The sequence below is a fragment of the Marmota flaviventris genome, chromosome 5, assembly GCF_047511675.1.
Source record: "Marmota flaviventris isolate mMarFla1 chromosome 5, mMarFla1.hap1, whole genome shotgun sequence".
Taxonomy (NCBI): Eukaryota; Metazoa; Chordata; class Mammalia; order Rodentia; family Sciuridae; genus Marmota; species Marmota flaviventris.
The window spans coordinates 36,735,185-36,762,340 of record NC_092502.1 but is presented as its reverse complement, the minus strand read 5'-3'; the positions used below and the strand labels follow the sequence as shown (position 1 = coordinate 36,762,340).

At 43.3% G+C, this 27,156-nt stretch overlaps 1 protein-coding gene across 1 annotated transcript in view; it reads left to right on the top strand.

Moving 5' to 3' along the window:
• Positions 1-3,974, top strand: part of Maml1 (mastermind like transcriptional coactivator 1) — a 43,146-nt gene extending 39,172 nt beyond the window's left edge. Inside the window, exon 5 of the mRNA XM_027953338.2 lies at positions 542-3,974. Within this exon, the coding sequence (XP_027809139.2) occupies positions 542-1,521 (980 nt within the window). The 3' untranslated portion in view covers positions 1,522-3,974. The remainder of the gene's footprint in view (positions 1-541) is intronic.
• The last annotated feature ends 23,182 nt before the right edge of the window (positions 3,975-27,156 follow it).

Sequence of the window (27,156 nt, the reverse complement as noted above, 5' to 3'; positions counted from 1 at the left end):
CCTCTCCGTATTACCACTACCTCAGCAAAGTGACCTGAACATTTATTTCTCCAGCAAAACTAAAGCACAGTCTCAGACCAACTCCTGTTTGGCCTGCTCTTCAAAGGCCATCCTCAGCTTTTTCAGTCTGACCTGGACTAGCTCTTCTGTCTTATTGCTAACTAACTAGATACTGTCCCCTTGCTGCAGCCATAGCCAGCCTCTTAATGTCCCTATACTGCCTTTCATAACTCTGGCCTGTACACATTCTTTTCTCTGCCTGGAATGTTCTTCTCCTCCAAGCTGTTAATTTGCTAAACTTCTACACTTCTAAAGCCCAGGGTATTTGTCACCTTCTTTCTGAAGACTCCCCCAGGATTCTCTTCTTGGCAGTGTACCTGTGCTCAACAGATCTGGTATTAGGACATTGTCTTTCATGCCTCTGAATGGCTACAACTTGAGTCTTAGAGTTGTCTCCACAGTGGCAGTCAAGAAATGTTGACTTTACCAAAAAAAAAAGAAAGAAATGCTGATTTGATTGATAGAATCTTCTGTTTTATAGGATCCTCTGCTACTGTGCCTGGCATGAACAACTTGGGTTCGTCCAACTCCAGCTGTCCTCGAGTGTTCCCTCAGCCTGGGAATCTAATGCCAATGGGCCCTGGACATGCTTCAGTTTCTTCTCTCCCCTCAAACTCAGGCCAGCAGGACCGGGGTGTGGCCCAGTTCACGGGCTCTCAGAGCATGACTCAGAGCAGTCTCTATGGTATGGCCTCTGGCATAACCCAGATGGTTGCCCAGCCCCCGCCACAGGCCACCAATGGACATGCCCACATTCCAAGGCAGACCAGCGTGGGCCAGAACACCTCAGTTTCAGCTGCTTATGGACAGAACTCCCTGGGGAGCTCCAGTCTCTCCCAGCAACACAATAAGGGGACCCTGACCTCTGGTTTAACTAAGCCACAAGTCCCAAGGGTGTCAGCATCTATAGGAGGCCAAAATGCCTCCTGGCAACATCAGGGAATGCCGAACCTGAACAGCCAGACTCCAGGGAACAGCAGTGTAAGTCCCTTTACTGCAGCCTCCAGTTTCCACATGCAACAGGCCCACCTGAAAATGTCCAGTCCACAGTTCTCCCAGGCAATGCCCAGCAGGCCCATGGCCCCCATGAGCTCAGCAGCTGCAGCAGGGTCCATGCTGCCCGCAGTGAGCACACAGCAAAGGACCAACGCCCCAGCCCCTGCACCCCCCCAGGCGGCCCCACAGCAGGGCTTGCCCAGCCTGAACCCTGCAGGGCCTGAGCTAGGGGCCTTTAGCCAAAGCCCTGCCTCACAGATGAGCAGCCGGGCCGGACTGCACTGCACCCAGGCCTACCCTGGGCGGACCGTGGGCCAGGAGCTGCCCTTTGCCTACAGTGGGCAGCCAAGCAGCAGTGGGCTATCCAGTGTGGCTGGACACACCGACCTGATCGACTCCCTGCTGAAAAACAGGACTTCCGAGGAGTGGATGAATGATTTGGATGACCTTCTAGGGTCACATTAATGGAGGAATTTATGGTGTTTTTAGTGTTCACACATCCTGTATTTTTGTTCTCAGATGCAAGAAAGAGCAACTACTTTGGACCAAAAGCCCATGGCCCAGGGAACCCTGCAAGGCAGAGCCTAAGCTGTGGCCGAGACCAGCCCTGGTCAGGATATTTGGGGCTCCCAGGCCAGCAGTCGCAGTCCTTTGGGCTGACCCCCGCTCTTCTGCTGGCATGACTGCTGGGTGTTGGGACAGCAGGATAGGATTCTAAAGGTGGTTTCCTATTCAAATGACCAAAAAAAAAACAACAGTAGCAACAGTGAAGCCCCATAATGTCAGGCTTATAAAAATCTGTGCCATCATGTTGACTCCCAAGATTTCTCCACTTGCCTCAATGCTGAGACAGTTTTTGTTGTTGTTGAAACTTCAAATAGCAGAATTATTTGCAATTTGTAGCATAGAAAAGATTTTTTAAAAATTTTTAAAGGGTTTTAAGCAGATTAGATAGGTGATGATTTAAATTGATTAAGCAGGCGTTGGAAACCTAGGGTTCCTTTTGATTAAGAGCCTGTTTTTATTCCTGCTCTTTGTCAGCTTTCAGGGGAGAAGCTAGAAAATTATTTCTGTAAACGCAGGCTATGACTGCACATGCCAAAAAGGAACAGGAGGCCATGAGATAGCAGATCTGATTACCCACAGAGGGTCTTCCCAGCAGCTCCTCCTAGTGCTGTTCTTCCTTGTTGTCACTCTTGAGTACCCCAATCTCCCAGGAAGGAGTTCCTTCCATATCCTGGCACCAGGACCCCAGGCTAAATGCTGAAGGTGGAGATTCGGAGATCTAGTATCCCCATGTGTTACGACTCTCCACCTTTTGCAGCTTCTCTGGCAATTTGTACTAACATGGTGGAGCATAATCATTGTTCAGTTGTGTGCAGATGACTTTTTTCTACCCCATCTTCTTTTCCCATGACCTTTCTTTCTGCTTCCCCTTCTTCCTCTCTCCAGCCATAATAGGAACAGTGATTTACTACATTGCAGGGGGGAAAGAGTCATTAAAAGTCCTTGGGGAACCCCTAGCACTATAAAGGTTTGGGGAAGGAGGCTGCAGGCCAGCCCAGGGGAAGGGATTCTACTTAGCTGACTTCTGCCACTCCCACATCAGATGACTTGCACTTTTAAAGATTGCTTTATAACACTAACACATCCTCTAAAGATTTAAGTGGATTCTCTTTGAAGGTCTATTAGTTAATGGACTTGACTGAGCTGAGAGCCCACAGAATGGAATATGGTGTGTGGGCTGTTTGTGGAAAACAAGAAAGAGCACTTCTTCATATTGAAAGCAAGATGGTGAGCGCAGTGCAAAACTCTTTACACAGGGTGGTGGAGGGAAAAGAGTCCACTGAAAAGAGTGGCATACGCAGTGGTCTGTGGAGAAACCACAACCCCCTCTTTGTTTCCCTAGAGTCTCAAAATAGATCATTAATGGAGTATCATGTGAAGATATGAGCCAAGGAGAATACTCCTGTGATCAGACTGGATCACTTTGGAAGGATGAAAGGGTTGTACGCAGGTTGGTAATTAGTTTGCACCAGCAGTGCCTTTTTCACTGGGGGTACTTGGACCCTCAGATCCTCGTTTCTGATAGCCATTTGCCACCACCAGTGGTGTGTGGGCCATTTCTCCTTTAACCATTCTCCCAGCCTTCCCCAGATACTCAATTTAGCTCTTAAGGGGATGAATCATAAAGCCAGTGAAGACTCCACCCTCTGAGCAAGTTCCCCAATCTGAAGGGGAAGAGGGTGACTTCAGTGGGTTTTCTACCAAAAACAGGGCTGAAGGCTGGTTTTGGATCCTTGTTCCTCTCCTGGTCTCCCCCAGCTGCTGCCCGCCTTCTGCCTCTGTGCCCCAAGCACTTGCCGGCCCCTGCACTCTGCCTTAGACTCAGCCGGCTCCACAGACAGTGGGCTTCTCACTTGCTGCAGTGTCATAGCAATAAAATGTGATTCTTGGGGTCCCCCTGGGAGCTGCCCATGGCTTTATTTATGAATCTGGCTTTGGGGAGTCAGGGGAGGAGATGACTCTGCTTCCGTGCACATCCCCATCTTCCCAGAGCCATGACTCAGAAGAAAAGGGTGCTCGGACTTTCATTATACACATGTGCTTTGTGTAAATAAATGTTTACAATTTTATATTGAAGATGGAATAAGCGTTAGAGCTTCCGACTGTATATTTTTTACTTTTATAGATTTTAAAACTATGATCCTTTATATATGTGTTTTGGGGGAGCTATGATAAGTTTTATGGCAAACAGTTGGTATTGTTAACTTTTTATGGTCATCAGAAGTACATAAAAATCCTGTTAATTCCCTATTCTTCTACTTCCCTTAACTCTGGTATACACCAAAAAGAAACCTTTACTTTCCTTGTTTTATCACTATAAAAATAATAAAAGTATTTTGCTAGTATGGAAACTGCCTGTGTATTTGATTTACTGTCGGGCAAGCCAGCAAGAAATTCTTCGTTGACTTCTTTTTGTGATTCAACTTAGCTTTCTTATTGCACATTGTTACAGGGGTTGGTATGTTGAAGCCTCAGAGTAACTTCTGTTATATGATGATGGATACAGGAGCTAACATCACTAGAAAAGCCAGGGTCACTCCCCTCTCAGGCATGTCCCGTGTCTAGTGTGAGGGAAGGTGGAATAGATAACTCAGAATATTTTAGGTCCTTAGTGGTCTGATGTTTTATTTAAAACTTGGGTATGTACCCTCAAAGATTTTCTTCCCCAGGTCCTTCTTAGTCCCTCTTTAGGTAGGGTTTGGTTTCCCTTTTTCATCGTGAGAACAGTGTGCTCACGTGTGTCTTCCCTGCCAGCATCATGCTGTGAAGGGAGATCTGATGATGGAGTCTGGTTCTCAGGGGTGAATGGTGGCCACTCTTCCCCACTCTACCCACCAGGAACTGGAAGCTGGAAGCAGCCGGCATTCCTGAAAGCACAGAGAAGAGCAGGGAGGTGGGGTGGAAAAGTATCCCTAAAAGCTAGATTAAATAGTAGAAAGGGAGGAAACATGCATGACAAACACAAAACCATGTTTATGGCCTTGCCATGTAAGGGACAATAAAGGAAAAAGAAAAACACTTAAGACTTGCGGAACCAACTCAAACCAGAATTAGTATGCACCAATCCTGCTTGGCAGGTGAACGCAGATGAATAATAACCCAGTGCTGGCCACTGCATGGTGAAGCAGGTTACTGGAATATCTGCTGTGGGAAGTTTTGCAAGAAGTGTCATCAAGCTCCTTAAAATGTTCATGCTATCTCTCTAGCCCCACAATTCCAATTCTAAGAAGCCATCCTTCTGTAACCTTTCTAAAAAAGCTTATAACAGTGGTGTTCATAGTAATACTATTCATAAATGCAGAGAAGTAGGATAATCTACACAGCTGCCATAGTGGATTGGTTAAGTAAATTGTGAGATAGGATGATCTTACATCTAGATAGAATGCAGGGTTTTTGTTGTTTGTGCTCCTGGGGATTGAACCCAGGGCCTTGTGCATGCAAGGCAAACACTCTAGCAACTGAGCTATATCCCCAGCAGTTATTTTAAATATGAAGGTTTTGAACATAGTAACTTAGATAATGGTTTGGGGGGTGGGGGGCTGTTGTGAGCCAATTGAAAAGAAATGTGGCTAATAGCTCTAAAAATTCCTTCTTTGCAGCCATGTCGGAAGTTAGGCATAACTTCAGAGTCAAGGAGGTATTGACCAGTCGGACCTCAGGAGTGGCAAGGACCAGGTGGTTTCAGGTCTCTGCAACTCTGCCACCACCCAGTATCTCACAGGTTGCTAGCCAGGCTTAGGGTGGTGGAGGAGGGCTCCATAAAGGACAGTTTGCCCAGCAGCTGTTAGGGAGCACCTGCTGTGGCAAAGCATTCTGCCAGGGACAGGAAATGTAACCAGGATAGCAGCAATCCAGGAGGTCAAGGTCCTTGCTCCAGTCTCCTATGGAGACTTCACACACACAAGCCATCAAGATCATTCCAGAAGCTGGGCGTGGTGATGCACACCTATTGTCCCAGTGACTCAGGAGGCTTAGGCAAAAGGATTGAAGGTTCAAGGCTAGCATTGATGACTTAGTGAGACCATATTTCAAAAAGGGCTAGAGGTATAGCTTAGTGGCATAGCACTCCTGGATTCAAATCCCCAGTACAAAACAACAACAACCCCAAAACATTCCAGAGAGGTGTAAAAGGAATCAAAGCAGGGTGATAAGATAGCGATGGGAGGCAGTCAGGGCAGGTCTCTTAAGAAGATTATATTTAACTGAGGTACAAATGCTGGAAAGGATCCCTCCAGCCAAAGCTCAGAGGGAAGAAGGAATTTCCCCCAAAGGAAGAGAAGCACTGTCAACACAAGGGGGTGGAATGCCCAGAAGGTGAAATTAGGTGCCACCCCACATGTTGAATTTAAAAAGCAAAGAGGTTTTTTTATGTCCAATCCAGGAGCAGCTTTTGCCTCCACCAAGTGCCTTTGGGGTTCAGTGAACCTCAGTGCAAGCCTGTGCCATTCCAGAACTTCTGCCAGCCCCTGCAAGACTTACTAGCTTGCCCATCCTCAAGAGATGCCCAAGGTAAGTTAGGGCAAGGTCAGGGGATTCATGTTTCACCTTGGGATTAGACTGCCACACCACTGTTAGCAGTACTATCAATAAGGCTGCCTTGCAGCCAGTCAACTGACACAGGCCTGGAGCTGGCAATGTGGCTGCAAAGCCATTGGGAATTGCAAAATGGGAGCTGCCTGTGAACAAGCTTGCAAGAGCCTGAACTTAAATGTATTCCAGGGTATCTCTGGCCAGCACAAGAAATGGGCGGTGATACATTTTCTTTTTTGGACATTTCACCTGTTATATGTTTTTTTTTCAGGGGGTGGGTACTGGGGATTGAACCTAGAGGTGCTTTATCAGTGAACTACATCTGCATCACTTTTTATTTGTTATTTTGAGACAGGGTCTTGCTAAGTTGTTTAGGGCCTCCCTAAATGGCTGAGATTAGCTTTAAACGTGCAATCCTTCTCCCTCAGCCTATTGAGATGCTGGGATTATAGGCATGTGCCACCACACCTGGCTGTCATACACCTCTTAATGTATGGGCCCCTTTGAGGCTGATTGTACTCAGGCATCAAGGAGAAGTTACCAGTTGAATGGTGGCAGTAAGCCAAGCCACGGGGTCTAGTCAGTGCACAGAATTCATTAAATGGAAGTTGGAAAATGTAACTTCAGACCCCTATTCAAAGTGGAAATCAGAAAGAATTCATGGAGCCACTGCTATCTAAGTTTCCTGAAATGCAATCTGAGAGGGGTAACCTACAGTAGGAAAAAACAAGATGCTGTCTGCTACAAAACCACAACAAATATGGTAGCTGCTACTGGGGTTTGGGGGGTGGTCCAGAACGTGACCAAATCAGAAGATTTCAGCACTGCAGGCTAACTGAGCAAGTCCTGACAACACAGATTGTGACCAGAACCAGAAGCAGAAACCAGCCCCTGACAAGCGTGGCTGTTTGGTTGCTCTGTGGAGTCAATGCAGAAGGCTCCATTTTTCTTTGGAAAAGCAGAACTTCACAAGGTTAAGGAAAGAAAAGCTGGACTTTGACATTCTTATTAAGTTATGAGAAGACCTAAATACATTGTATGCAACAGACAAATGCTTGCCTACCTTTGTATGTATTCCTATGACACCATCACCTTTCCTCATCATGAATTTTAAAGCTGCAGGTTGGGTCTATAACTTTTGTAAGTAACCAGATTTATGTAACACAAGACAAGGCCCAACCACATGGAGTCATCTGCAAGTTCAAAAGCTATGTATATTACCATCCTACTGACTACATCATGTTATGATGACAGCTGGAGGACTAAGAAGGTCCTAGGCTTCTAGTAGGACAAAACTTAAGTCTGCTTTATTAGTCATATTTTCACCCCCTACATGATTTCTTTTCAACTCTTGCTTGTGTAATAACAAAGTTTGCAGTTGCCTCTTACTCCTTGCATTTAGCCTATCCCAATCAACTGACTGGGTTCTTCTCTCCCCATCTCTACTGTATAGCAGCTCTGTGGCATTATAGGAATACTCAATAACAGGGCTTGTCTAAACCTGAGACAGCCACTGTGAAACTTCTCTGTGTTGGACCCAAAGTGGGAAGATCGAACCAGATCGTGGTGCCAGTCATAGTGGAGTCTGAAATCAGACACCCCTTCAGGACAGCTGCTGAACCTGAGACTTGTCTTCCATGGAAACGGCTGCCTTGCCCAAGGTTATGCCCCTTCCCAGGGGCAGCCCACATCTGGAGACTGGGCAACATGGGGTAAGAAGGTCCAGACTCTTTTGTTTTCAATTTGGAACATCTCCAAAGGGCTACTCCAGTTTCTCTGTGCTTGTATGATTGGCTGAGGCTTCTGTTGTGACTGTATTTCAGTTCAGCCTCCCCCTGCCCAGTTCAGCTGCCTTTGCTACCTTGCAGATGGTGCTGATACATTAAAAAATCTTGACCCAAGATGGGGTGCTGGGCATGGTCTCAGGAAGTTGACTCTTCTAAACTGGGAGTTTGGAGCTGGCTTCCTGCTGGCTTGCTAACCTGATTGCCCCACCATTGGCATGCTGTAAAGGGACACTTGTTAGAACTTTCACTGTGGTGATACCAGGATGGATTATAGGGAAAGGCACCTCAATCTCCAGAGTAGATGGGATTACAGGTGTGTGCTATCATGTCCAACCTAAACATCTTTTCTTTATAAATTATCTAACCTTGGGTATTTTTGTAATAGCAACAGAAAATAACTGAGACGGGAATTCTGGGCCTTCCAGGGAGGAAAGGAATAACATGCTGAGGTACTGCAGGATGTTGCAAATGGGGCAGGACAGGAGCCAGCAATGGGCCTAGGACACTGGGTGCCATATTGAAGAACAGAGAGGTTTATCAGTATGAGAGCACTGTTGTGACATAGGACTTAACACCCTGACAGGGCCCCAGGAAACAGTGCTGATAGGCTACCAGCTTGGCTCTTGGAGACTTTGAAGAAGCAAATGCCCTCACTAAGCAGTGCAGAAGCAACCATGGTAGGCAATGGAGAAAGGGACCACAGTGTTTAAAGAAGTGGGTATGCAAGAGTGGACATGCTGTATGTGCAGCAGGCCCCCGAGCCCCAGTTAAATACGTTCTGCAAGAGGACCCAGAGCACATTCTACTTTCCAGAAGAACACTGGAGCAGAGCGTGGACAACATTGAGAAGCTCTGTGGTTCCTCCCAGTCCAAAACTAACAGTTGAAGACATTCCCTGATAGCAATGGAGATGTTAGGACTTCAGAGGAATAGGGCCAAAGGGCAGTGCAAATCTTTCAGAGGCCAGGTGGGATCAGTTATCATAATGAGTGGCCAGTTTGGAGGGGGAACCAGTAGGTCCTGACCCTCAGAGAGCTAGAGAGATGCTATAGATCATGGGATATCCAGGCACAAGTACAGATAGTCCCTGATTTATAATGGTTCAACTTATTTTTTTTTCAACTTTATGATGCTGCAAAAGCAATGTGTGCTCAGAAGAAATCATACTTCAAATTTTGAATTTGGATCTCTTCCCAGGCCATATCTGTATAGCTATATATGACCCTCTCATGATGCTGGGCAGCCACAGCCACAGCTCCTAGTCAGCCATCCCATCACCAGTGGAAACAACTGACGCTCTATTTTTGGTGTTTGAATGTTTTGTGGCACTGGGCACCAGTTTGCATGCTAGTTCAGGGATGTAACTCAGTGATAGAATGCTCCTGATTCAATCCCTGTTAGTACTGGAAAAGAAAGAGAGAAGGAAGGAGGTAAGGAAGGAAGGAAGGATGGAAGGGAGGGAGGGAGGAAAAGGGAGGGAGGAAGGGGAGGAGAAGATGACCTCTATGAGCTGGTCTAGTGCCATGTGCAGGATGTTCTGTTAGCAAGGAAACAAAGTACAAGAGTATTCCCAGACACAGCCTTTTGTATAAGAAAGAAGGGGAGATAAGAAAAGTTACAAATGTGTGTTAATTGTTTTTAATATTTTATTAGTTGTTGATGGATCTTTATTTATTTATTATCCATTTATTTATTTATTTATTTATTCATATGTGGTGCTGAGAATTGAGCCCGGTACCTCATACATGCTAGGCAAGTGCTCACCACTGAGCCACAACCCCTGCCCCCGTGTCTGTTAATTTGTGCAAAAAGAAACACAGGAAAGATAAACCAGGAACTGAGTAGATCAATTATGAGGGTGTGGGTGGGAATGTAATGGAAGGACAGAAGGAATGCACAGGAGCACTGATGCTCCTTTGAGCAGGACGTTGGAACCATGTTAAGGTTTGCATTAGAAAGGGAAGGACAAGGGATATAAAGTCAACAAGGATGAGAGAGAGGGAAAAACCCTAAAATTGAAGGTAAGCAGAAAAAAAAAAATGAACCAAACGATATTTCGAATGAATAGCATGTGGACTACATGTCCTGGGACTAAAGATAAGGAAGTTGAGACAAATTCCTTTGGTTGGCAGGTTTCTGGGGACATGTGTTAGCAGTTCTGAAACTCTTGTGGAGTTGTGGAGAACATTGTGGGTAAGAAAGCTGGGGTGCTCACTCCTGGAAAAGGGTTTCTACTGAATTTTGTGTTGCTTTCGCATCATTACAAAATTGAAAAACCCACCAGGCGTGGTGGCCGATGCCTGTCATCCCAGCAGCTTGGGAGGCTAAGGCAGTAGGATCGTGAATTCAAAGCCAGCTTTAGCAAAAAGCGAGGTGCTAAACAACTCAGTGTAGACCCTGTCTCTAAATAAAAAATACAAAATAGGGCTGGAGATGTGGCTCAGTAGTCGAATGCCTCTGAGTTCAATCCCTGATACAAAAAAAAGTTGAAAAATCCATGTATTATGTACATCCATTATAAATGTTATATACATACACCTTCTTCTGAGTTTCCCCCACAGAGAATATGGAGAAGCAATAATACTTTAGTAGCAATGAGCACAAACCTTGGTTTCTTTCTTCACAATTTTTTTTTTTTTATTTTTGGTACTGGGGATTGAACCTAGAGGTGCTTTGCTACTGAGCCACATCCCCAGCCCTTTTATTTTTTTATTGTGAGACAGTGTCTCACTAAATGATTGAGGCTGGCCTCCAACCTCTGATCCTCCTACCTCATCCTCTTGCCACCATGCCTATCTCATTGTTTTCTAAATATCATTGTCCACTACAAATAATGGTCTCCTCTGTCCTTGCAGGAATGTCTGATTCCAGGACAGGGATGAGGAAAGTACTAAATACGCCTTGAGAATCTTGTGGTACAAAATAAGGAAATGTGCAAAGAAAGATAGGAACGTGTAAAAGATAGGAGTAAATTTGAAAGGGTGCCCACTAGCAAAACCTGGAACAATTTGAACTTAAAAGTAAGTAATCGTAGCAAAGAATTAATAACCCATTGAATAACATAAGAATTTATTTCTAATTTAATAATTTATGAATCCAATATGTATAACTATAAGGTACCAATAAAAATTGTGGGGGAAAAAGAATTTATGAATCCAAAATGATTCAAATAAGTAAACTAGTGGGGAAGAAATTCACTAATTCGACATGTATGAGAAATTATGGAATCAGAAAATCACCATTTGGAAGCCATCATAATTGATTCTGACAAGAATCATCAATATTGCCCAGTACCTTGGCACCCACCTGTAATCCCAGTGACTCAGGAGGCTATGGTCAGTTTGAGGTCAGCCTCAGTAATTTTGAAGGCCTTGTCTCAAAATATAAAATAAAAAAGGGCTGGGGACTTAGCTCAGTGGTAAAGAACCCCTGGGTTCAGTCCCCAGTACCAAAATTACCAATATTGCTGGGCACTGTGAAGCTTAGGCAGGAGAATCTCAAGTTTGAGGCCAGCCTGAGATACTTAGCAAAGCCTTCTTAAATAAAAAGGACCAAGGATATATCTCTGGGGTAACAGCAGCTCATACCTATAATCCCAGCAGCTCAGGAGGCTGAAGCAGGAGGATTGGGAATTCAAAGCCAGTCTCAGCAACTTAGCAAGGGCCTAAGCAACTCAGTGAGACCCTGTCTCTAAATACAATACAAAAAATGACTGAGGATGTGGCTCAGTGGTTAAGTGCCCCTGGGTTCAATCTCTGGTACAAAAAAAAAAATCTGGGGTTCAATCCCCAGTATCAACATAAAACAAACAAAAGCCTGCCAATACTTAAAATTAGCTGATGAAAGTTTGAGAAGTAACAGGATATTTTATACAATCTCAAAGTATGGCCTTATTAATTGTAATGTGAAAAGTTACTTTTGTTGACAACTGGATATTAAAGGCAATAGAAACATTTTTTTTTTTTTCATTTACTAACCACTGTAGTAGGGGAAAAAGCTCCTTCTGACCTGCTCAGAAGTGACTGGGTGTTTCATCTCTGGGTGAGAGAGTGAGGAGGAGGAGTGAGTTGGGAGCCCCGGCAAAGTTAGGAAGTAGAACAATATGAAAAGGATGGTGGTCCATGCCTGTAGTCCCAGCTACTCAGGAGGCTGAGGTGGAAGGATCACTTGAACCCAGGAGTTTGAAACCAGTCTGGGCAACATGGTGAGATGCCTTATCTTTGAAAAAAAAAAAAAAAAAAAGGGCAGGGGCAACTAAGGGAATGAGTCAAGTTTAGTGTGATCATCTGATCTTGTGACTCCTCCGCTGTCAGATATTTATCAAGTCAGGCTTCTACTCCCAGCCCTGACTGAGACAGAGGCCCTCTCCTTCCAGATGATTACCTATGTTCAAAGGAATCACTTTCGGTTCCTTAGAAATAATTTACATTTGTGAAATTTAAAAAAATAAGGGAGATCGGGGCCTCATCTTTAGGTATTGTTTTGGAACACATGGTAAATTCTTTTCTTAGCCTTGAGCTTTTCAAGCAAGTAGGTTTGGGTCATCTGGGGACAAAGGCCCAAAGCTTCTAGAAAGGAGCTAGATTTGGGTCAAATCTCCTCGGGCAGGGCCCTCTCTGTCCCTCCTGAGAGTTTTTGCAGTTCTCACTTCACAGCAGAGAAACCATGAGGCACCCTCTTGATATCATAATCAACCACATCATCAACTGCAGGACAGATTTACATCTCATGCTTCCTGAGATAGTCACTAAGAAGAACTCAGCATCACTCCTCAGATATGCTTGCCAGTAAGTAAATCAATTATAATAGGGCAGAAACCTCAGACAACCCAAATTGGTGGGCTTCTGCAAAATAATTGGCCTGGAACAAAGAAGGATCCATAAACTCATGAACTGATTTTATTTACCTATTTATTTATTTACAGTACTAGGGATTGATCTCAGGGTATCTCACAGGCTAGGCAAATGTTCTGCCTCTAAGCCACATCTCCAGCCCTTTTTGTTTTGAGACAGGATGTTTCTAAGTTGCCTAGACTGGCCTCAAACTTGTGATTCTTTTGTCTCAATCTCTATGTAGCTGCAATTATAGGCATGTACCACCATATCCACTATTTGTTGAAACTGATAATTGTATTATAACTATAGTTTTTATTTATTTATTTATTTTTTGAGAGAGAGAGAATTTTTAATATTTATTTTTTAGTTTTCGGCAGACACAATATCTTTGTTTTGTATGTGGTGCTGAGGATCGAACCCGGGCCGCACGCATGCTAGGCGAGCGCGCTACCACTTGAGCCACATCCCCAGCCCTATTATAACTGTAGAAGCCAAGTACAGTGGCATGCACCTGTAATCCTAGTGCTCAGGAGGCTGAGGCAGGAGGATTGCAAGATCAAAGCCAGCTTCAGCAACTTAGCAAGGTTCTAAACAATTTAGTGAGAACCTGCCTCAAAATAATAAGAAAACAGGGGCTAGGGATGTGACTCAGTTGTTAAGCAACATTGGGTTCAATCCCTGGTATCAAGAACAAATGAATAAAAAAAATATAAGCACTAATGAGTAAAGGGACATTTAATCTGTAAATTACCCTCAAATGATTCAGAAAAATAGCATGTGTACACACGTGAGAGTGGATGTACATGCAATAATGTACAGAGAGAAACAGACACAGATAAATATAAATCAAATGTAGTGAAATGATAGAAACCTGGTCGAAAGGTATACTGCAATTCTTTGAACTATTTTAAGTCTAGAATTATGTTTTTTAAAAGTTCAGGAAAAAATACAACCCTCACCATAAGCAAATTAATCCCAATGGATCACAGACCTGAATGTGAAAGGCGAGGTGATTTTGCTAGTCAGCTTTTCATCACTGTGAAAAAATAACCTGGGACAATCAACTTAGAGGAGGAAAGATTTATTTTGGCTCATAATTTTAGTGGTTTCAGGCCATGGTCAGCTGCTGCCATTGTTTCTGGGCCTTTGATGAGGCAGGTAGGATGAATCAGAGCAAAGCTGTGACTACACAGTAGCCAGGGAGCAGAGAGAGAGAGAGAGAGAGAGAGAGAGAGAGAGAGAGAGAGAGAAAGAAAGAGAGAGGGAGAGAGAGAGAGAGGGAGGAACACGGATGCACTACCACTCCCTCTACCTGGATTCTACCTCCTGCAGTTTCCATTCCTTCCCAATAATCCATTCAAATGTGAATCTCTCAATGGATTAATCCATTAATGGGGTTGGATCCCTCATGATCCATTCACTTCTCAAGAGCCCCACCTCTGAGCACTGCCACACCAAGGACCAAACCTTCAATACAGGAACCTTGGGGGGACATTCCAGATCCAAACTAGAAATTATCAGGCTTCATAAGAGAGTAAAGGAGAATATCTAAATGACCTTGGAGTCAGAGTTGCTTAGGCAAAACACAAATAGAGTTGACCATAAAAACTGACTAAGAGCTCTGTGCAGCTCTGTGCATCAAAAAACACAGAAACTAGGCACAGTGGCACTAGCCTGTAATCCCAACTACTTGTGAGGCTGAGGCAGGAGGATTGCAAGTTCAAGGTCAGTCTAGGCAACTTAGTGAGACTCTGCTTCAAAATAAAATTTAAAAAGGGGTTTAGGGATGTAGCTCAGTGATTGGGTACTTGTCTAGTGTGTACAAGGCTCTGGGATCAATACCCAATCTCTCTCTCTCTCTCTCTCTCTCTTACACAAACACACACACACACACACACACACACACACACACATGACACCAGAAAGAGCCTGAAAATAGCCTTCCATCAAGGAAGTCCCTCCCCTGGGGCCAGTGTTGGCCCATGGTCAGAGAATGGAGCTGGAGCTGCAGCAGTGGGCAACACAGGAGCATATTTGCACCCTTGCTCCTATTGGAGCTAGTGCATCAATCACTTCTATTGTGCGATGGGCCCCTGCTGTGCCTGCCCCTCTGTGCAACTTCTTGTGTTCTGACAAGCAGTTCCGGCAGCAGTCTGCTCTGGCCACATAGTCCCTTGGTGCCCCAATGTCTCAAGGTCAACTTTTGTTTGTTTTTGGAATGATGTACATTCCTTGCAGAACAATGCACAGACTTGCTCAAGGCTCTGGGACCCTGGCAGCATGTATTATAACTTGCTTCCTGGGACTTTTGATAGAAACCCCACACAGCTCTGTCTCTACCACAGTTCTTTCTTCTTCTTTTTTTTTTTTTTTTGTACCAGGGATTGAACCCAGGGGCGCTTAAATCACTGAGACAGGGTCTCCCTATGTTTCTTACAGCCTTGCTAAATTGCTGAGGCTGGCTTTGAACTTGTGATCCTCCTGCCTCAGCCTCCCAAGGAGCTGGGATTATAGGCATGCGCCACTGTGCCCAACATACCATGGGTACTTCTAGCACTAGGAAGTCTGCTGGATCTTGTGAAGCAGGCAGGATTGTATGCCTGCAGCCTGGCCCTGCACAAAGTGCTTTCTTGCTCTGAGTCCCACTCACAGTTGGCAGCCTTCCAAACCACCTGATCAGTGGGTCATAGCAGCATTCTCAAGTGTGGAATCTGCTGCCTCCAAACACCAGAGGCCACCAAGTTTTGTGGAAGTAAAAGTGCAAAATCTTGTACTTCCTGACCTCACCAAGGGGCCAACCTCTTATCCTGAATTCAAGGTTTCCCCATCCTCTGGAGTATGCAGTACTAGAGATGAACCTAGGTACACTCTACCACTGAGCAATATCATCAACCCTTTTTATTTTAAGACAGGGTCTTGCTAAGTTGCTGAGGCTGCCCTTGAACTTGTGATCCTCCTGCCTCAACCTTCTAAGTAGTGGGAAGGCTGTTTTTACTAAGCCCTCTGAAGTACTCAGCATTTCTTGCCCATGGGGGTCAATGAACATGATTTCATCAATATAGCGGACCAAATGTGTTGTAGGATGTCCATAGAGTCCAATTTCCTCCGTACTAAGATGAATCAAAAGAGTCCTGGGGCAAGACTGTGAATTCATAATGCTGTCCATTCCATGGGCATATGAGCTGATTTAAGCCCCTTTTCAGATGAGAATGGAAAAAAAAAAAAAAAAAAAAAAACATCTGCACACTCTATACTGGAGCCTGTGTTAATCTACCACATCCTGCCTAGCATTTGCTATTAGGGCTCCCGCTTGGTTGAGTCTGCAGTAATCCAGTGCTTCCTGCTAGGACCTATCTGCTTTTCACAGGGGCCAGATGGTGCAAGAACTGAGGATCTGATGGGAGCCTCCATCCTGCATCCTTCTAGGGAGAGCTGATCTGTCATTCCTCTTGGATACAATATTGGTTTTGAATGGTTCCCTATCCAAGAATTCTACCAACGTTGGATGGAAAATATTCAGAAAATAATTGTATCTGTATCGAAGATATGCAGACTTTTTATTCTTGCCTTTATTCACTAATTTTTTTTTAATTAGTGGTCTTGCTATGTTGCCCATGCTGACCTTGAACTTAGGATTCTCCTGCCTCAGCCTCCCAAGTAGCTGTGATTACAGGTTTGCACCACCGTGCCTGGCTTTTATAACAATACCATGCTTGGCTTTTATATAGTATCTATATTATAATAGGAATTATAAGGAGTCTAGAGATGATTTAAAGTATAAGGGAAGATGTGTGTAGGTTCTATGCAAGTACTATGCCATTTCATATAAGGGACTTGAACATCCACTTGCATGTTGGGGGGAGGGTCCTGGAACCAATTCCCCACAGATGTTGAGGGACAACTGTACTCTCTTTATAAGAGATAAGAGTTTCAGGAGAAGCTGGGTCCAGTGGCACTCTCCTGTAATTCCAGCAGCTTGGGAGGCTGAGGCAGGAGGATCTCGAGTTCAAAGGCAGTCTCAGCAACAACAAGGTGCTAAGCAACTCAGTGAGACCCTGTCTCTAAATAAAATACAAAAATGGTTGGGGATATGCTCAGTGGTTGAGTGTCTCTGAATTCAATCCCTGTTATCGTACCCCCCCACACACACACAAAAAGAATTTTAGGAGATTCCATTTGGCCTTTCCTACTCCAATACCTCTTAGTTTATAGGTCAAGGAACTAGTGTGTGGTTCTTTTATTTCCGGCCCCCTGTCTTCCATAGCTTTATTGAACTAAAATTGAAGTACAATAAAATGCACATATTTGAAGTATGTAATTTGATCAGTTTTGACATAGGTATGTAAGCAATACAATCAATATAAAAAGCATTTCCATCACTTTTTTAAAACTTGAAATCATGCAGACTGTGTTTCCTGCATGATTTGTTACATTAGAAATCAATCACCTTAAGGTATATAGAACCCCTCTCCGACCTGTCAACAATTTCAAAATTAAAAAGCACACTTATAAATATCTCAGAGGCCAAAGAAGAAAGCACAAGAAAAGTAAATAAAAAGTGCTTTGCACTAAGTGATAATAAAAGCTTAAAATACCAGGATCTTGGGGCTGTGGTTGTGGCTTAGTGGTAGAGCACTTGCCTAGCATGTGTGATGCACTGGGTTCGATTCTCAGCACCACATATAAATAAATAAAATAAAGGTCCATCAACAACTAATAAAAATATTTTTTAAAATATCAGGATCTCTGGGATGAAACCGTCCTTAGATGAACATTTATAACTTAAAGTACTTGTATCAGGAAGAAGCTAGAATAATAATTAAATTATTTTCAAATTATGTAGTAGGAAGAAGAAAAGAGTAGGAGCAGAAATATATAAAATAGACAAGAAATAATACAGCTAAAATGTGATTAAAAAATAAACAAGTCTAGTTAAGAAAAAAGCAAGAACACAAAAATTAATATCAATGGAAATGGAGCTATCAAAATAACCCTATAAATGCTAAAAATATATTAAGGTGGTATTACAACTGTATGCCAGCATATGTGATAGCTTACATAACATGGTCTACATTAGAGAAGGATCTGTGTGCTGCTGAGAAGAAAGTGTATTCAGTCACTGATGGATGTAAGACTCTACATTTGTTAAGTCTAAATTATCAATTGCATTTATTACTTCTATAGCTTCTTTATTTAGTTTTTGTTTGGAGGATCTATCCAGTGGTGACAGAGGCATGTTAAAGTCGCCCAGTATTATTGTGTTGTGGTCTATTTGATTCTTGAAATTGAGAAGGGTTTGTCTGATGTACATAGATGCTCCATTGTTTGGGGCACAAATATTTACAATTATTATGTCTTTTGATGTAAAATTCCCTTAAGTAGTATGGAATGTCCTTCTTTGTCCCTTCTGATTAACTTTGGCTTAAAGTCCACTTTATCTGGTATGAGGATAGAAACCCCACCAGGGTGTGGTTCTGCCTGTATGGAGTCTTCAGGAGCACCCCCAGCTGGGGTGACTTGCTGAGAAGTCTCTGAAGCCTCAGCAGTCGTTTGTACTTACAGCCACAACATTATGGCCAAAGGACACTGGGAAAAATCAGCAAAGGAGAAAGAGGTTCAGGGGTGAAGTCTGGGAAAGACCAGCTTCTAAGACCACTTCCCTGTGGCGTCACACAGGACATGCTTCATTCCCACAGCAATGAGTTGTGGCCACACATGTGAAATGTTGCCAAACAGGGAATCTCATTAGAGACTCAGTGCCTGGGATTTTTTTTTTTTTTTTTTTTTGAGGGGGTGTAGGGTGGAGGTCAAACCCAGGACCTCATGCATGGGAAGCATGTGCTCTACTACTGAGCAACACCCAAGCTACCCAGGACTGTTATTGGAGACTAGTCATGTAGACACCTTCTGCCTGGCCTGAACCAATACTCTGAACTCCAAATAAGAAAGCAGATGTTTGACCTAAACCATTTTGTTTATCCAAGGAGTTTAGGCTCAGTGAGTTTTTCTTATCCATTAATGATGGGAACCTTCCTGAAATCTACATTCCCAACACCAACCACAGCTTTTCCAGGGATAGCAGAGTCAGCCTGTTATGTTCCTCTTTTTTTTTTTTTTTTTTTGGTGGTTTTTTTTTTTGTTTTACGGTCCAGGAAAATGAACCAATGGGTGCTCTATCTCTGAGCTACACCCATAACCCTTTTTATTTTTTGAGACAGGAAGTTTCCCAAACTAGCCTTGAACTTGCTATCCTATGGCCTTAGCCTCCCAAGCAGCTGGATTATAGGCATGTACCACTGTGTTTAGCTTTTTTCCTCTTTTTTGAACATTGCCAAGTATGACCATTTTAACAATATATCCAGAAACCAGGAAAATTATCCCAGGAGTCTTGGTTCAAGTGAATCCTTGTGGGAGGGACCTGGTCTAGAACTCTTTTGGGAAGGACTTGGATGCAAGGAGACATGATAGTGCTTTTTGTACCTGCTATGATTTTTTTTTAAGAGAGAGAGAGAGAGAGAGAGAGAGAATTTTTTAAATATTTATTATTTAGTTTTCAGCGGACACAACATCTTTGTTTGTATGTGGTGCTGAGGATCGAACCCGGGCCGCACGCATTCTAGGCGAGCGTGCTACCGCTTGAGCCACATCCCCAGCCCCCTGCTATGATTTTGACAGTTTAAGTGTCACCCCCAAACTTTCATGTTCCCCAGTATAGTGGTGTTAAGATGGTGGAGATTTTCAGAGATAGGACTTTAACAGGGGTCCTTGCAGGTGTCAAATGAAATGTGATTAGATCATGGGCACATCCTTGAAATGGATTAATGCAGGTTTTGTGGAACTGGGTTAGTTCCCTCCAGAAGAGGTTATTGTAAAAAATAGTGAGGCTGGCTTCTCCCCAGTCTCTTGCTTCCTGTTTCACCATGTGATCTCTTCCACATGCAAGCCGATGTGATGCCATCTGATAGGAGGCTCACTGGAGCCAATACCATGTTCTTGAACCTCCAGAACTGTGAGCAAAATAAACCCCTTTTCTTTATGAAACATCCAGCCTCAAGTTGTTGTTGTTGTTTAGTACTAGGGATTGAACTCGACCATTAAGCTACATCCCCAGCCCTATTTTGTATTTTATTTAGAAACAGGGTCTCACTGAGTTGCTTAGTGCCTTTCTTTTGCTGAAGCTGGCTTTGAACTTGCGATCCTCCTGTCTCGACCTCCCAAGATGCTGAGATTACAGGCATGTGCCACAGAGCCTGGTCAGCCTCAAGTATTTTGTTATAGCAAAACAAAATAGATTAAGATAGTTCCTAAGTATTAGTCTCTATACTAGCAATCCTCAAAGATCTGGATATTCCATTTTCTCTGGTGTATACCATTTATCAAGGCAATAAGGAATGCATCAAGGCACAAGAATTGTTCAAAAGCCCCTCATGGCCATCTTCTGTAGCACAGGATCAATGATAGGTGATGCTATTACAGAATTGGTTTCCACTGGATGAGAACCAGAACTAACAGAGGTCAGGTGGCACCACACAATTGTAAGGAACCAGGTTTGCAATATTAGAAAGGCAGGCTCTAAGGTGTTTTTATAGAATGTATGGTATTCCTAGAGACAAGAAAGATGAGCGGTGGCAAGGGACCATGGCTTACCCTCAACTTACAATGTGGTTACATCCCTGTAAACCCATTGTAAGCTGAAACACACCAAATGCACCTAACATACAGCACACCCTGGCTTAGCAATACAGTACACTGTGGGGTATCATCTGTTTCCTCCCGTGATCACATGGCTGACTAGGGGCTGTGGTTCACTGTACTGCTGCTGCCCAGCCTCCTGAGAGAGGAGCTGTCCTCATAGTGCCAACCCAGGAAAAGATCCAAACTCAAAATTCAAAGTTTGGTTTCTATTGAATGTGTTTCACTTTGACATCATTATAAAGTTGAAAAATTCTGAGTGGAACCATTGCAAGTCAGGGACTGACTACATAACCATGAGATCAATCAAGAATGGATAAACGAGCTGGGCTTAGTGATGCCCACCTGTAATCCCAGCTACATGGTGGGCTGAGGCAGGAGGATCACAAATTTGAGGGTTGTCTGGGCAACTTAGTAAGACTCCACCTCAGGGCTTGGATTGTGGCTCAGCGGTAGAGCGCTCCCCTAGCACGGACAGGACCCTGGTTCGATCCTCAGCACCACATACAAATAAAGGCATTGTGTTGTAACCATCTACACCTAAAAAATAAATGTTTTAAAAAAAAGACTCCATCTCAAAAAATCTAAGAGACTGGGAATATAACTCTGTGGTAGCGCACCTTTGAGCTTAATCCCCAGTAACTTAAAAAATAAATGAAGGGTAAACAGAAACCCAGTTGTTATGGTTTAAATCTGGAATGCCTCCCAAAAGTTCATGTGTTAAAAGAATGGTCCCCAATGCAGCAAGGTTCAGAGGTGGGGCTCTTAGGCAGTGATTGCATCATGAGGGCTCTGACTTCATCAGCGTGTTAATCTGAATGTACCACTAGGAAGGGGACCTAGCTGGGTGAAGTAGGTCACTAGTAGAGTGTGCAAAGGTTTAGTTTCTCTCTCCCTCCTCTTCATCTTCTCTTTCGTTCCCTCTCTAGGCTTTCTAGACTGCATGAGCTGATAGCTTTCTTCACCGTGGCCCTTCTGCCATGATGTTCGCCTCACCTCAAGGTCTAATGGAGTGGCCCAACCAGGAACTGAACTCGGAAACTGTGGGACAAAATAAGCTTTTCCTCCTTATTTGTTTATTGTAAGTTGTTCTTGTCAGGTGTTTTAGTCACGGTGATGAAAAGCTGAGTAATACACGAGTGGAAACTCAGGATCACTAGCCCAGTTTCCAGATGGAATCAGTTCTATGGCAAATACTTCCCCCATTCTGCCTACGGGGATATACACCTGTTTACACAGGCAACTGTTTTCTTACTGTCCAGTTTTGAGATTTCTTCATACACTCTGGGTTAAAAGGTCTTTTATCAGATATATGTTTTTTTTTTTTGCAAGAATTTTCTCCAAGTCTGTGACTTATCTTTTCGTTCTCTTACCAGCATGATTTGAAGAGCAAAAGTTTAAAACAATTTTTTTTTTTATTTTTTGGCACTGGGGATTGAACCTAGGGGTGCTTTATTACCGAGGCACATCTTAGCCCCTTTTATTTTATTTTGAGACTGGGTCTCACTAAGTTGCCCAGGCTGGCCCTTGAACTTGCAATCCTGCCTCAGCCACCCAAGTGGCTAGGATTGTAGGTGTGTGTCACCACATCCAGCAAAAGTTTTAAATTTTGGTGAAGTTCAATTTGCTTTTTTTAAAAAATACATTTTATTGACAAATATAGGATAACATTTTTTTAAAGGAAGGAATTTTTTTAATACCTTTATTCTATTTATTCATTTGTATGTGGTGCTAAAGATCGAACCCAGGGCCTCTTATGTGCTAGGCAAGCACTCTACCACTGAGCTATCGCCCCAGCCCCTCAATTTGCTTTTTTAAAAATACAGATCATTGCTGTCCTATCTAAGAAACCTTTTCTAACCCAGGAAGAGTTTCTCCTGTGTTTATTTTCTAGAAGTTTGATAGTTTTAGCTTTTATATTTAGGTCTACGGTTCATTTGGAAGTAACTTTTGCATATGAGAGAATTGTGGATTTCAGGTTGTTTGTTGTGTAGGAATGTTCAGTTGTCCCAGCAGCACTTGTCGAAAAGGCTATCTATTCTCAACTACAGTGTGTCTGCTTGGTCAAAAAGTAATTATCCAGAGCTGGGGTTGTGGCTCAGTGATACTTGCCTTGCATGTGTGAGGCACTGGGTTCAATCCTCAGCACTACATAAAAAATAAATAAACAAAATAAAGTCATTGTGTTCATCCACAACTAAAAAATATATTTTTTTAAAAAGTAATTATCCAGGGGCTAGGGATATAGCTTAATTGTTAGAGCGCTTGCCTCGCATGCACAAGGTCCTGGGTTCAATCCCCAGCACCATTAAAAAAAAAAAAAAAAAAGTAATTATTCAGCTTGGTGCAGTGGTGGCACATGCCTATAATCCAAGCAATTCGGGAGGCTAAGGCAGGTGGATCACAAGTTCAAGGCCAGCCTCTGCAACTTTGTGAGATCCTGCCTCAAAATAAACAAATAAAAAGGGCTGGGGATGTTGCTCATTGATGAAGCACCCTTGGGTTCAATCCCCAGTACCAAATAAATAAATAAATAAATAAATATCCAGGGCTGGGGGTGTGCCTCAGTGCTAGAGCGCTTACATGAGTAAGGCCCCGGGTTTGATCCCCAGCACCACACATACAAAAATTAACTGATTAGGATTCATACATGCATGGGCTTATTTCTGGACTCCCTCTGCTATTCTACTGCCCTGTCTCACTTCATGATATGTTTTGATTACTGGTATGTCTTGAGCTAGGTGTTGCTGTGCCAAGGGGACTTCATACACTGCTATTAATGCCTCCATGCTAGGTGTGCATCAATGACCCTGCTTTGCAGAAGAAGAAGCTAAAGAGGGGGAGAGAGGAGGAAAAGAAGGCAGAGGAGGAGGAGGAGGACCCTAGGTGGTTCAACTCATTCACGGAGCCGAAGTGCCAGGCATCTCCTAAATTCTAAGAGAGCACAATGTTGAGAATGACAGACACAGCTCTGACTCTCACAAAGCTGCCAGACTATGAAAGTCACTCAGCCCTGGGTTCCAGTTCCTGTCACCTCAGCTGCTGCTTTTGCCGAGCGGAGTCCCCAGAGTGCACCCTTAACACAATAACCTCAGCTCAGCTGCCTTGTTAGAGTTGTCTCCAAGTTTCCTCTATATCAGACAAAATTCTGGATGTGTTTGAGCTTTCCTGTGATGTCCTCTGTCTCACTTGACTTCCAGATGCACTGTTCTGTTTAGAAGTTCCACCCAAAAGACCAGGGAGGCAGGTAGGAGCTTTCTGTGCATCCCTTTAGGAGGTAACAGTAACTATGAGGAAAGCTCCATTTGAAAAAGTTCAGGAGGCGACAACCGCTTCCCTCAGAAGCTTTGCATTGCTGTGACCAAAATACCCTACTAGAACAATTTAGAGGAGGAAAAGTTTAGTTGGGGCTCACAGTTTTAGAGGTCTCAGTCCTCAGAAGGCTGACTCCTTTGCCTTGGGCCTGAAGGGAGGCAGCGAATCACCGCCCAAGGATGGGAGGGGAAAGCTGCTCTGGACACGGCCGGGTCAGGAAGCAGAGAGAGGGGTTGAGGGAGAGGCCACAGGGAAAAGGCACCCTTCCAGGGCACACCCCCGGTGACTCACCTCCTCCAGCCACATCCCAACAGCCTACAGTCCTCCTAGTCAGTTCATTCAAACTAGGATGGACTGATTAGGTCACGGCTCTCACAACCCAGCCATTTCACTTCTGAATGTTCCTGCATGAATACAGGAGATTTTGGGGGGCAGCTCATATTCAAACCATAACAGTTACCCTTCAGTTCTCACCCGTTGGATTTAGGAGCTGTGACTGATCCCTACCTAGAACCGTGATATCATCACAGGCTGCAAAATGATGGGGTTTTGTTTTTCATGTGCCAGTCACCTTTTGTCAGGTTTCAGTTCTGAGGTATGAACGTGTTCAGGAAAGACGAACTTCCTCATGGCAGACAGCTGAGCCAAGGAGGCCGTGGCCAGGAGTGCAGTGTGCCCCCCACACTGGACCCCTTCAGTGGTGCTTGCTTTATTACTCACTTTTGAGTCCCTTATTAAAAAAAAAAAAAAAGGCAGTAGCTGAAAAGCCTGTCAACTGCCAGGCCACATTCACTCCCGGAAACACAATACAAGCTGCTTTTCTTCCCCTTGGTGTGCTCGGTGCAGTGCTGGTAGTAACCTCTTTGAAACACTCCAACAATGCCTTTAGGGGTAAAATCCTATATCAGACTTATGTTGGTGGTTTTCTAGTTGGACATCTATGAGTTCTTTCTACATCACTGGCATAATTGGAGCCATTTTGGGGTCCTGGAGTCCACTCTCAAATGATGGTTTTTAAATTCATATATATATATTCATATATATATACATATATATAATATATATTAATTTAATATATAAAATATATATTAGATTCATATATATGAAATATACATATTTCATCTAAAAAGAAAAAATTTCCCCTCATCAGTTATTTACTCTGATATATAGTTAGGATTTTTTTTTGGCAGTGCTGGGGATTGAACCCAGTGCCCTGTAGATGCCAGGCAAACAATCTACTGGCTGAGCTATATCCCCAGCCCTGATATACAGTTAGAACAAGCAAAGTGTGATAAATGCTTATTTCTTTCCCTTTATTTGTCCATTTTTTAAAAAATATTTTTAATTTTAATGGATCTTTTATTTTATTTATTTATTTATTTGTTTATTTATGTGTTGAGGATTGAACTCAGGGCCTCACACATGCCAGGCAAGCACTCTACCACTGAGCCACATCCCCAGCCCTATTTGTCCATTTTTGGAAGAATGAGTCCTTTAGCAACTTTCAAAGGTGGTCGGTTAGGTTTTTAAGTATCATTACAAATTCATGAATGTTTATACTTATATATTTGAGATGTCTCAATAAATCACAATCATAATTCTTTTTTTTTTATCCCCAGCCCTATATTGTATTTTATTTAGAGACAGGGTCTCCCTGAGTTGCTTAGCACCTCACCATTGCTAAGGCTGGCTTTGAACTGGTGATCCTCATGCCTCAGCCTCCTGAGCTGCTGGGATTACAGGAGTGTGCCACTGCCCGAGGCCACAATCATCATTCTTTATCAAAGCACAAATTGTCCCTTCTAGTCTGTGATTTTAAAACCAACATTGAAATTACAGGTTTTAAGCCCAGAGCAAGTAAGAATACCTAGCCAGAATTTAATTGCGCTGCTTTATATTTGTAACAAATAATATTGATTTTATTTTAATGATGGTGACAAAGTTTCCTTTTTTCTTTAGGTACTGGGGAGTGAACTGAGTGCTTTACCACTGAGAGCTATATCTCCATTTTTTTTTTTTTTTTTGAGACAGTGTATTGCTAAATTGTTGAGGCTGACCTCAAAATTGCTACCTTACTATCTCAGCCTCCAGAGTTGCTGGGATTACAGGTTGAGACAAAGTTTAAAATATTTTAAGATAGCAGAAAGGTCAGTAGAGCAGAGAGAAGGGAACAGGTGGATGGAAGAAAGGAGGGGAAAGGGGATTCTTGGGGACTGAATTAGAACAAATCTATTTCATGCTTTTATAATTATGTCAAAATGAATCCTATTGTTATATATAACTAAAAAGAACTAATAAAAAATAAATTAAGCTCTGCATCGTGGCCCATGCCTGTAATTCCAGCCACTTGGGAAGCTGAGACAGGAGGATTCCGAGTTCAGCCTCAGCAATTTAGTGAGGCCTTGAGCAACTTAGGGAGACCCTGTCTCAAGAAAAATAAAAAATAAAAATAAAAAGGGTTGGGAATGTGGTTCAGTGGTTGAGTGCCCCTGGATTCAATCCCTAGTATCTTAAAAAAAAAAAAAAAAAAAAAGATTTTAAGAAAAAAAAATGTTAGTAAACTTCAATAAAGGCTAACTGCCACAATTCAAGACTAAATTAGTCAGGGTCACTCCAGATGAATTGGGCTGGTGCTGAACAATCACACAGATGATACAGAAAGTACTTTTTTCTTGGGGTTCAGTGATGGCTCCTCAGCCCCAGCTCCCACATGGGAACCAAGAGAAGCAGACGAAGAAAGAAAGAGCACGCCTAACCATCCTATTTATTGAGGGGAGCTGTTCGATAGAACATTCCATCCAAAAAAAGGTCAGGGGTAGTATTACAAAGAAACAAGAAAGCAGCCCACACCCATTGGGTAATGCCCACTCCCATTGCTTAACTCTGCTGCAGAGATGAGGATCCACCTGTCTCTCTGCGAAGTGAAGCTAGTCTCCACATTTCCATTGCTCAAAGCTAGGGGGCGCTCAGCTCCTATGTGGCAGCTCCCAAAAACTAACAAACAGAATCTGGCAACATCTAAAAAGGATTATACACCACGACCAAGTGGTAATTATACCAAGAATGGAAGTTGGGTTAACCTTTAAAAACAAACAAACAACAACAACAAAAAAAAAAAAACACAGCTGAATATGGTATTGCACCTGTAATCCCAGCAACTCAGAAGGCTGAGGCAGGAGGATCAAAGTTCAAGGCCAGCCTCAGCAATTTAGTGAGGCCCTAAGCAACTCAGTGAGGCACAAAAAAAGGAGTGGAGATGTGACTCAGTGTTTTAGCACCCCTGAATTCAATCCCCTGTGCCTATACACACACACATATCTATATCTATCTATATATCAATGAATGAATACATAATCTTAATAGATTAAAGACAG